At 35.1% G+C, this 12,605-nt stretch overlaps 1 protein-coding gene across 2 annotated transcripts in view; it reads right to left on the bottom strand.

Annotated features, from left to right (window-relative positions):
* LOC137403335 (serine/threonine-protein phosphatase 2B catalytic subunit 3-like) overlaps nt 1–11,117 on the bottom strand; it is a 43,940-nt gene extending 32,823 nt beyond the window's left edge. For both annotated transcript variants that reach the window (XM_068089426.1, XM_068089427.1), the window contains exons 1-3: nt 10,975–11,117; nt 6,871–6,959; nt 962–1,162 (exon numbers count right to left, since the gene is read on the bottom strand). In XM_068089426.1, coding sequence (XP_067945527.1) covers nt 962–1,162; nt 6,871–6,940 — 271 coding nt within the window. In that variant the 5' untranslated portion in view covers nt 6,941–6,959; nt 10,975–11,117. The remainder of the gene's footprint in view (nt 1–961; nt 1,163–6,870; nt 6,960–10,974) is intronic.
* Nucleotides 11,118–12,605: the final 1,488 nt, after the last annotated feature.

Here is a 12,605-nt window from a genome sequence, read left to right as displayed (position 1 = left end):
GTAACCGCATTTCCACATATTTTGTACCCACAACACAGCAGAGTAAAACATGGTGAATCTTTTGATACCAAATAACTGTAATGTGAATTTAGTTGCAAGCCAACCTTTAAGTTAAATTCAACGTTTACGTTATACATCTGCCTCGAAGGTAAAAACTCACTTCGGAATGTACTGCACATGTACATACATTGTAATGTTACATTTTATTGCATATCATAACCGATAAACACAGTTAACACTCTAAAGTTACAGTAGGTAACTATAGTTACTAAGGTTAACATATTATTTTGTTACTAACTTTTAATATGTACAGTACGTATATAAAATTTTGATTATTTTTACCAGGGGGTGTTTGTATTAGATATTTACTATGGATTTTTATACCTATTTTTTTCGCTTTACGATGCCAACATTGAAACAAATTAAAATCGTACGGCGATGATCCACTGTATGCCTTGTCCAGAGACTTGTGATAGCAATAACATTTTTGCAGTTATTTGTATTGCTATATCTTTCTTCAAAAATACAAACTACATGTTAAAGATGAAGACAGCCAAGCAGAAAAACACTGTAAAGTCCATCCCATACATTAAACTAGGAAAAAAGAATTTTAATGCGTTTAATTAGCAAAACAATTACCTGAAATGTTTTATGAGCAGTTCCAATTTGTGATAGTTGTTGTCGTCACAAGAACCAATCCTGAATACAACTTGCTCATGTTAAAAATGAATAAAATTGAATCAAGATCATTAAAATCGACTATTTCAGCCAATCACAAATGCGTCAGTTTTATCACTACCGGTGTAGTCCAACATGTTCGTTTCGAAACATTGTATCGGCACAGCGTTTCCAACACATCGCCAACGCATTGTCTACACAAACAATGCATCGCTGTGTATTTATTATGAGATGGTGACACAAGCCCTGTAGGTCGCAAAAGAGTTGCTCCGCTTACACTCACCTGTAACAGGTGCCTCAATGTCTATCATGGTCTTCTCAGCTCGCAGCAGTGATGTTCCCTCACTTATGATTCTCATTGCGCACTCGTCACTCAGTCGTCCTTCAAGGACAAAGTGCTGCTTCAATACATCGGGTTTTGGCTTACCTTTTGCATCATAGACATCTGCAATACTCAGACGCTTGGCCGGAGGAAGAGGCACAGCTGTAAATAACCAGACGCATCAATTAACCTATGCTTGTAGGCACACCAAGGAGGTTGAGGAGGAGCCATGACCCAGCACACAAACTTAATCGACAAATGATCAATTCACTAGAGGGTTTAGGGCAGGGGTTAGGAACCTTTATGACTGAGAGAGCCAAAAAACCACGTTTCAAAATTTACGTCTAGGAGAGCCATATGTACATTTTAAATCTCGAAAACCTAAAATGAAAAAGGAAGACCAACAAATTTAGTACGTTTGAGCAATTTAGAGTATAAAAATTTTTGAACAACAATGTTCAAATAACAAGCTTTTCTTTTAGCCATACTTTGGTTTGAAGGGTTTACCTTTTGATCTAACAATAACTCGATCTCTGTGCGGCCTGAGCAGAGCGTAGTACAGAAAGCACTAGAAACTGCTGCGAGCGCCACATAAAAAAGCTGCAAATGAAAATATATCTTTATTACATTGACATTATTTTTTATTTTGTTTATTATTACTGTAATTTCAGCATTATTTGTATTATTATGTTCATTAAATTAACAGCCAATTTATGGATTATTTTTCCACTGATTTATCAAAGAGCCAGATGCAGTCATCAAAAGAGCCACATATGGCTCAAGAGCCACATATGGCTCAAGAGCCATAGGTTCCCTACCCCTGGGTTAGGGAGAGAGAGCCCTAAACCGATATGCCAGGAAACATTGTATGAATACAGCTTCTGCAATACAACGTGAAAGCGTAGTCGTGTATAAAACATATTGCACATGGAAATAAACTCCGCTGAGAGATCAGCCCAATGAGGTTGAGAAGTAGACAAATATGATAGACATTTGCGTACATTTGAATAAAACATTTTTTCTGCAATACAATGTTGCAATAAAATGAGAAAGATGTAAAATAAAAAGGTATAATTTTTGAATTATGCAATACAGACATGTTCACTAACATTTTTATTTCCATGGTCATAAACAAAAAGCTTAAGACGTTACAAAATTTATTTACAAACATCTGATTCAAGTTGAAGAATTTAAAAAAACTGATAAATGCCGCAACTTCACATCGTAGCAATGTCAAACTTTCGAAGATTGACCAAATTCTGGTCATTGATAGCACGGATATATTGACAGATGCACTAGGCTTGCAGCACAATATCTAACATGCTCAAAACAAACGATCTACGATCTTTTGTCTTCATGGCCTTTATCAAACAATTATAATGCAAATATAGTTTGATTGCTATAACAAGCCTACTTGAAATTTAATGAGAAAAACATGCCTACGCGAATCTAAAAGTAGCTTTAGTTTGCTGGCAACAAGTAATAAAAAGAGCTTTATCAGAAGAATTCAAAATAGCTATAATTAATTAAAAGTTAACAGCAAAAAATAAATTGAGCAAATAGTGTTAAGACTTTGGTAGTCATTTTTGAATGCCAATGAGCTCACCACCAAATCCATCAAAAATGTCCATATTACAGCCAACTCATTAGGGAGCAAGCTTTCCAACATCTCTAACTGGATTAGCACAGCAGTTTAGTGTGAACAGGAAATTCAATTAAGAATTGCCATTCTGGGTGTGAAGCAAGTCGCTTAATAACTACAGCTACGCTTAATAACTACAGCTACGTACAGCTACTTCCAATGCCAATAAAAACATGCTGTGTGAATAGGGGTGAGATTATTGCTGTCAGTGGCAGCAGTAACCATGGCGACCATTTTTTATTTTAATGACGTTTCTCAGCGTAACTTCTGTTTGAGTCGTACAACATTATTGAGACTACGTAATTAGTAAACTACTGACAAATAGTAGCAGTTATACACTTTTGAATTTTTAAATGTGCCCTAAATACCACAAGAATATCTACTGTGGAATGGGCTACATAATAAGCATTCATTTAGTCCTGCATATATCTACGAATTTAGTGTTATCTTTTATATGCCACTTCCAGTTATACGTAACTGACACGTTACTTAACATATATTGAAGACATGTAGATAAATCTAATAAAACATTCTTTCAACAGATACCTGGATAAAAGGAAAAACTAACACATTTATTCTAAAATTGCGAGACGTGTGAGATTGGAATCCAAACAGCTAGCATACGCTCAATGGCGAAACCTCTACAGAAGGGAACCTAAAAGCACATTTTAACTATTGCAAAAAGTGAGCAGCAGGGATGCAGCTTCATCGTTAGAAAGTCGATCTATTGGTATCATCTATTGGTATCATCTATGCATCTATTGGTATCATCTATTGGTATTATCTATTGGTATCATCTATTGGTATCATCTATTGGTATCATCTATTGGTATCATCTATGCATCTATTGGTATCATCTATTGGTATCATCTATTGGCATCATCTATTGGTATCATCTATTGGTATCATCTATTGGTATCATCTATTGGTATCATCTATTGGTATTATCTATTGGTATCATCTATTGGTATCATCTATTGGTATCATCTATTGGTATCATCTATTGGTATTATCTATGCATCTATTGGTATCATCTATTGGTATCATTTATTGGTATCATCTATTGGCATCATCTATTGGTATCATCTATTGGTATCATCTATGCATCTATTGGTATCATCTATTGGTATCATCTATGCATCTATTGGTATCATCTATTGGTATCATCTATGCATCTATTGGTATCATCTATTGGTATCATCTATTGGTATCATCTATGCATCTATTGGTATCATCTATTGGTATCATCTATTGGTATCATCTATGCATCTGAGCAACTTTTCACTAGGCTTTGGCTAAGATTTTCGTGGATACAAATGTTTGCTTGCGCAACTAATATCTGTCCTAGTTGGTTAAAAACTGTATTACCTGCTGATTATCTGCCTAGTGCAAATATGTCTTCAAATATGATCCTACACAATGCTAAGAAAATAGCTAATGTTTGTTAATCTGCTGTTGAAAATTATTTCAGTATATAAAAAAGTTTTATCCAGGTTTCTTGTGATCATCATTTCCTTGCAGCCTTTACATTTGACTTTGCAACAAATAACAAGGGAAGAACGGTTATATTTCCTAAAATCGTCTCTTTAATAAGGAATCATTTTATGTATACATCCGAGGAATCGCGACATCTCAATCGTATACAACTTGCACAATATAAAACAAGAGCCAATTAAAAATATTATTCAAGTCTGACCATAACGTTGTAATGGTTTTCTGAAGGCTGGTGCCCATTGATTATCATATTAAGCAATCGATGGTAGCGTGACATCACAATGCATAGTGAGCAATCCTATTATATCCTATAATAGTGGATTGTATCCGCCACGCTTGCGTTTCAAAGGCTTACATCAAATTTTAATAGATTTTATCAAAAAATTTAGATATTTTTCTATCGTTTGGGATTTTGTTTGTTGATTTAAGTGAGCGGGCTGCCAAGATGTTGCAAGATTAAAATCGGCAAAAATTGATAGCGGTTAAAATGCTCAGAAGTAAAACATGTCTCTAAAAATGACTTGAGTGGTCGCGCTGTTTGTTTGTCCATCTCATTATAACGTCGGCCAATTGTGTTCAAGTCAAAGTGTTATGCATCTAAATTGACTTATTTTATTTTGTATTTGTCATGATTGTTGTAATAAAACTTCAAATATAGCTTCGGATATATTTCTATAGATGTTTTAAATGATTTGAATATAAGTTGGTTAGAAATTGTCCCCTTTTTTCCTCTACATGCTTTGTAAACATAGAAGTACCTAATGCCAAGGAGACCGTATATTTCTGGAGAAGTCTGAGCAGATTTTTTTTGGGCAATTTAACCGCGATAAAGTTTTACCGATTTTAATCTTAAAACATCATGACAGTCAGATCACTAAAAACAAACAAAATCTAAAATGATAGAAAAATATCTATACTTTCTGGGACACTATTGAAATTTGACGTGGGTGACTTTTTAAAAATACGCTTTGTTTGAATTCCTTGCTTGAACCCGGTGCAGTCAAAAATATTTACTGTTAAATTGGGTAAAGGATAAGCATTTGTTGAGGCCTTTGTGGACCATACACATAGGAGTTATTCTCTACTTGCTGCTTTCAACAATATCTGGCTGCCTATGCTAATTGTCTATCAACGATGACCTGCATGCAAATCCAAAAAGGTTTTAGCATATACTAAACAAGTTTGTTATAAGATGAGTGTTCAGTCTAAAATGTGCCGACACGTATGTGTTCGATCACTAATAATGAACTCCAACAGACTTGCTTAACGTGTACTCCAACAACTCAGGTGTACCCCATCGCCTGGGAATCCAAAAATGCCCTAGGAAGTGAAGTATAAGTGATCATATAGGCAAGAAAAAAATTCACTTCAGACGCGTTGAAGAGATTGGTGGGAAATGGCAGGTCGTAGACACATGCCTGTTAAAATGAGTAAAATGATGCCTAGTATGCCCATGCAAAAACATACACAGCGTTACGCTTGAATAACTAGAAGAATGTTATATAAGACTCAAGCGTGAATGTAACTATATTCTTTCGCACATCGGCTATTAATTGACCTAATCAGCGCAATCCAACGCAAATAAACTCCGCCTCAACCTTGACACAGTTTTTAACTAACAGTCTAACGGCTTTAGTAGTAGTTCAGATAAACAAATAAAACACTTTACAGAGTGAAAATACAAACACAAGAGAAAATTACTAAAACACTGGGGAGTAGCCGACTCAATTCACAGATATATTGATTAGTTGGAGCTAATGCTAGAAATATAGCCTGAGGCATCATAGAAAAGCAAAGCATTACTCTCTCGTAACTCATCATTCTATCATTCCCTCATCAATACGACGGTTTCTGTTGGATTATTGGCATGGACCAAATATTATGTCCTTTTCAAATTGATGCTGCTACAAAACGATTACTGCAAGAAATAAAATGACCACTATAATTATGGATCAATGGAATTTAAAGAGGGAGGGGCAAACTGGTCTATCAACAAAAGAGAACTATGATATGTGATATAAAAAATGGCAACACATCCTAAATTATTATTGCCTTAATCATACAATTGCAAGGGAAATTCCTACAGAGAATTCGCAGACCAGCCTATCTAAGGAGTGTAGCGACATGTCATATTGTTCAACGCCTGGAATGAGATTTTTAAAAGCCTGAGATGGTAAGTAACTAAGGTAGTTACTATTGCATCAGTATCTACTAGTACAGAAAATTATCTATGACCGCTATCAGAATCCTCAGCAATGATCGGTTTGTAATGATCGCAATCTTAAAGGTTTGTTATAAGACAGAATGATGCAAACTAGTCAATGACCTGACCTACTACTTGTTCATAATATAAAGCGCAAGTGACTACTAATGAGCGACTACTAACAGTGTCAATCGATAAAGCCTATAATGCAATAATAGAGATCGGAATTCCAATTGTCTTTCAATAACATTACTACCGGAAGATCCTTTGCAGAAATGCTCTTCATAAACTAAAAGGTCACAGCAAATTTCAACTAAACACGATCAATTTATGCATAAACCAGGGCAGTGACGATAACATGCTGGATTAATGGCAACAAGCTTACTATGGACCGATCTACTACTGATATTTAAGTAATTCAACTTGTCTTATTTATTGCAAGCAATATGGCATAGTTTATGACTATGCTTTTAATGCCAGCATGCAATGAGCCTTTTATAACAACAAATTCCATAATAAAAATATACCAACTTTGAACGATCCTTTCTTTGGTCGGTTGCTGAGTACCGTCTGCACCTGAAGTGGTGCCGGCTTCCGCCATACCACACTCGCCAGTCACTCTATAAGAAACGCTGGGCATAAACAAGAGTAACTACTAACTATTCTACTACTCAGCAATATTGATTGAACTATATCAAAAATAGACCAACTCATGGTCTAAAAATAGTTCAACTAACGGCTGAAAAGCAATGGCGATCAAAAGATAAGCTGCAAGAAGACCGTTTCCAGCTTGGGCTGATGACGAGGCATCTTGAACTTGCAGACTAAAACTTACCAACTTTATATTTCAGACCGGATATTCAATAAATTCAAACGATTCCAGTCACTAGTGATGAACATTTAGTAACAACAATTTAGACAGGATTATTATATCTATTAAAGTTAACAACCAACTAGAGCATGTCATGCTTTTAGCTACATAATGTCCTTTGCTTCAAGGAACATACCTACATGAGTGAAACACACCTGGCTTTCAGTTAATTTAGTCAAATTATGCACAATTCAATAAAACCTTTGAAGTATAACGAATTGTACAAATACTATTCAGTAGCCATTTTTGAACAGTTCTTAAGGTACAAAATACAAGAATCCCTCGCTATTTCCCTGCTTAGCTTTCACGATTTCAACATTTTGAAGAGTAAAAATACTCATTGAAAATTTTAAAAAAAATGGAAACGACAATAAAAAATTACCAACAAAAAACAGAGAGATCCCTCCGCGAGCATCATTGTGACAGCCGTTGCTGCAGTTCGCTGTTTTTGTTGTTGTTATATGTTGTAAAGCGTAAAGACTTGAAGTGCTTGTGACATCCTTCAACATGACTCATAAACAAAACCAAAACCCATGTCTATGAAAAATGGGAAAATGATCGATGATAAAATTAAAATTACTTTATTAGATTTCTAGCTTATATTTCAAGGATTTTCACTTACCGCGGGGCCGTTTCAAATAACCGAAAATAGTTCGGGATTATTGTATAAGTAACATTTACATATCAGTCAAGTCTGTAAAATCTTATGTCCATCTCGTGATGACTATGTTTCAAATAGTGTAACATCAAAGGTTAAAAGCAGTTCACTACAAACGAACTGACATTGTATGGAAATCACTCAATAATCTTATCTGTGTACGCATTTCCAAGCATTAAAAGTTAGAATTATGTTATCTAGTGTTGAATGCTGGCAGAAACATTTATTTTGACCTTGATGCAAAAGTTTAATAGACAAACTCAAGCATGCTCACGAGCTAAAGATAGATAAGATATAAATATAATATCAATATATACGCAAGAATATATATAAGATAGGATACATGCAAGAATACAAAGTTAGTAAATATCTTGGTAATGCGAAACTTACATGTTGATTCTAGGCAGTGTTAAAATTCAGTTTAATATGAAATGAGTGATAGCCCTGTTAAGAGTGATAGCCGTTAAAATTCAGTTTGATTGTTCGTGTAGTAAAGCAAGAAATCAAAAGAGGTATTTCAAAGAACAAACTCTATGAAATGAGTGATAGCCCTGAACAGGGCTGTGGGAGAAAAACTCTGCAGAGTTAGATGGGCTGCATGGCATTTCTTGCGCCGAGACAACTTCCACGGCAAGGGGCTTGAGACATTAGACACAAGGAAACGTGATGAACAAATAAAAAGATGGTATAACCGACCCACTATATATACAGTTAAACTCAGATAAGTCACCCTCGATAGCTCGAACACATGGCTAACTCAAACGGATTTGTTTGGTCCGTTCACACGCAATGATGAACTGCTTTAGATAACTCGACCTCAACATCATTAACTCGAACTGTTTTCTGCCCAATGGGTATCGAAACGATCATTATTACTTGAGAATATCACTTTATTCTAAGCCATATAGATAAACATCAACTTTTAGTAGTTCTCCGGCATCGTTATTACCATCATCGGCAAAATAATTCCGTTAATGACTTTTCTAAAGGTTTGCAAAAAATCAAATTTTACCAAACATCCACTTTACGATGACCCTCCGAAAGCAATGAAAAAGGGAGGTAACCTCGGACAAACTAGTAAAATGAGTCAAATTGACAAAATTGATCTTGGTTAAAACGCTCAAGAGAAAAATGTCTTTTTTCTGAGTGTTTTAACTGCGACCAAGTTTTGCCAATTTAACCTGAGAACGTCCTGGCAGTCACATCAACTAAAACAACAAACAAATCTCAATTGATAAAACAATATCTATACTTTCTGATAAAATTTTTAAAACTTTACATGAGAGGCCCTTTAACTTGCAACAAGCAATCTATGCTTTTGATTTATATATAGTTTGTATATGTACACGTATCTACTGAAAAACATATGCACTTGTGGCAGTGCTCTGATAACTCGAACACGTTCACTCGGTCTCGTGAAGTTTTAGTTATCCGAGTTTCACTGTATATATACAAGGACTTTTGAGACAGAAGTTGATCAAAAAAAGGTGAAAACGCCACTTGAAGTAATTTACTCGAATGACAATTTGTAATGAATTTATTCCAACCGTGCGCGTTCATAATTCCCTATGAGGTATCTATGATATTCTTAGGATGCAATTATGTCAATTAGTTATTAGTTGCTATTCCCTTCAGTAATGTTTTTCCGTTTTGTTTACACCTCTTCGAGACGAGATTCTGTATTTAATAATTTTCATTCTCATGATATGCTTTCCTGTTACTTAAGGGCGGTTTTCCTTGCATATGCGCCATTTTTTAAAGACTTTTATGCTAGCGTTCAATTTGTTGCATCATGATAAATAGTTGCCACACAATAACTTTGTTTTTTTTTGTTGAATATAGTGAAGCTTTGAAAAGTTAGCATCAGGATCAGTCGGTGAAAACAAGTGTTGTTAAATGAAGTTGACACTGCTGCAATTGTTAGGCAACTTCAGTTTGTCTTTCGCACCCAAGAGACACATGAATATTTTACTTTAATAAATTCGCCTGATCGTTGGAGAAATATTACTTTCTCATCGTTATTAAATAACTGACAGCAAGTTTGGATAAGGTTGTGAAGATAATTAGATGGCTAAAAAGTTATTGTTCAAGCATAAGGATGAGTTCTCTGCTGTTGGTAACAACACGTAGTATCGCAACAAGTGTAGGGTTTCATCACACTATGTTGGTCCCAGCAAAGAGCAAGCGAGTTGATCTCAGTTCCCTCCTGCTGGTTTCAACAGGTTGTACAATAGGAAGCATCAAGTTCAGCGCACTCTCTCAATTCCAGCAGGTCATAAGCGAGTTGACTTCAGCTCGCTGTACACTTCGCTCGCTGTAGGAAGCGTTGGGTAAAACGCACTTTGTTGGTTTCAACAAAGTACAACGGATCAGTATCAAGAAAGTAACTTATAGACATCAAAGGTGAGAGTTGTCCCCACCCCATTTGATACACTTTTGCTTCATCGTTGATTTCAATCCCCCAATAATCTTTCATGGCTACCATAATAAAGCAGATATTGCAGGTAAATTTGGGAACCATGAGAGAGGGATAGTAGTTAACAACATTAAAACGAGTTATCACGAAATGTATTCTCAAAATAAAACCACCACGATCACCAACAACCTCAAGCAAAATTTGCATAGGCCTACACAACGGTTTGTATGTTGCTCTATTTGAGTCGGAAAAATAATTTCCTCAATCTAGCGAGCATTCACAAATTGTTCATACTTGTTTTGAAAAAGTAGCTTAATGTAATGCATCTTTATGGATGCTATACAAAATCATCACATAACGATTTAACTAAACAGTACTCATGCGCTTGATTGGTTTTACTGTAGCATGCTGCCGAATAGAATTAATAGAAGTATAGTGAGAATACTATTCTGCTCACTCCAGAATAGTGAGCAGGAGTGTAGCAAGTCATCACTTTTTAATATCGAGTTGGTTAAAAAAGTAAACAAAATAGTTTTACCTGCAAAAAAATAACCACTATTACAATGTCAATTCATATTTACAAGCAGAGACAATCTAAAGAAATATTTTATGTAGTTACGTTGTAGGCTATGTTTTATTTGTGCAGTAAGAATATGCATATATAGGACATATTTCGGAATAAAACTATACCTCTAATTATAACCTTCCAGTGACAAAACTACTACAATGTGTTACGTTGACTTCTTAGCATTAATAGTACAAAATGCCAACAGTGCGTGTAACTTCTGACAGTTGGCGCACTGACTGAACTATTTAAACTATCGAGCCCAGTAGCTAGGCTAACTGTAAGATGGCGTAAACAATCAGCAACACGCCCAACAATTCTTATACGTAAAAGTTATTTTTAAATTTTATAATGTTTTTTTAATTAAAATTTTTTTTATAAAAAAAATTAATTATTATAAATTAAACAAAATAATTAGAAAAAACTACAGTATATGTTTACAAAATAGTTTTGTGGTTCGTTTCAAACCCGCAAGTCATGTGTATGTATAAGTTGAGTTATCTATCTCACCTTATACAAAATTGTATTTGCCCAAACTTATCAAATTCTTTTGTTTCCAGCTTGTTGTAGTGAAATATTGGTTTTGAATTAGATGTACGATTCTACATTTTTAGATATTAGACTATTTTTTACTCGCTAATCATTTTACCTCAAAGTGTTTAAACCTTTGTTGCAGCGTTATGCGTATAATAGAAAGAAATTGTGTTATGCACGATTATTCCGCATCCACACATACATCTGGGCTGAATCTGCTTTGTCATTTTATTTTACCCATGTTTAGTGTGAGTGCACTGTTGCTTATGTTGTGTGAACTAATTTGATTAATACTGTTTCAAGCACTATTGAATGTGCGTACATACCTGCCAACTCTCACGCTTTGGGCGTGAGACTCACGCAATCACCCCAAAGAAAAAATGAAAATGCGTGAGATTTTTGCCCCAATTTCCACAATTTTACATATACTATCATTGATACATCAATTGCCCCAAAACCAAATCTCACGCATTGCCCCACTCTTGGGTTGGCAGGTCTGTGTGCGTACCATAAGCATTACCAATATTTATTACTCAAAGCTTTTCTTTTCATAAGTCTAACACTTGAAATACACAGCTCACAAAATTCTAAAACAATAATAGCAATAATAAAAGGTTTAAAATAGCCAATGAAAATTACATTCGAACGCGAGCAGTCATAAAGTTCTTCCTCTCATCCCGTACGTCTATGGGTCCCGACAGTCAAAAGAGAGTAATTATAGTCTAAAGAGAAAGAGGCTCAACAGTTCAAAGAGAAAGAGGCTCAACAGTTCAAAGAGAAAGAGGCTATGCAATCAAAGGAGAAAAGGGCAATATTATTAGAGCTGTTCTCCTGTTTAACTGTATCTTTTAGCTTGTGAGAACACGCCTAGTTGCTCAGACTCTGTTTTGTTGTAGAGGGTCGGTATATGAGTACATCGTGGGAATTTACTTGCTGGAAATGATGACCAACTTTTTTTATTTTGGTTTTGTCTGGTAGGGTTGGCTGAGCAATGTAAACATTTTCTCTGATGGATTTCGTCCACTCGAAAGTTTTTAATCTACTTGTTAATACATCTCTTTTAATTGGTTTCTTTGATGATCCTTAATGTACCAAGCATTGTGCTGATTGCACATTTCCAATTATTTCGGGCCCAGACTTGACAGTGTTAACACAGTTGTATTTCAATTTTTGCTATTATCAGTGATGTTTAGTGATAGCTAAATCTAGTCCAAAGTCAGCC

The sequence above is a fragment of the Watersipora subatra genome, chromosome 1, assembly GCF_963576615.1.
Source record: "Watersipora subatra chromosome 1, tzWatSuba1.1, whole genome shotgun sequence".
In the NCBI taxonomy this organism is placed as follows: domain Eukaryota; kingdom Metazoa; phylum Bryozoa; class Gymnolaemata; order Cheilostomatida; family Watersiporidae; genus Watersipora; species Watersipora subatra.
The sequence above is the reverse complement of the archived record's forward strand: the minus strand, read 5'-3'. Positions and strand labels throughout refer to the sequence as shown.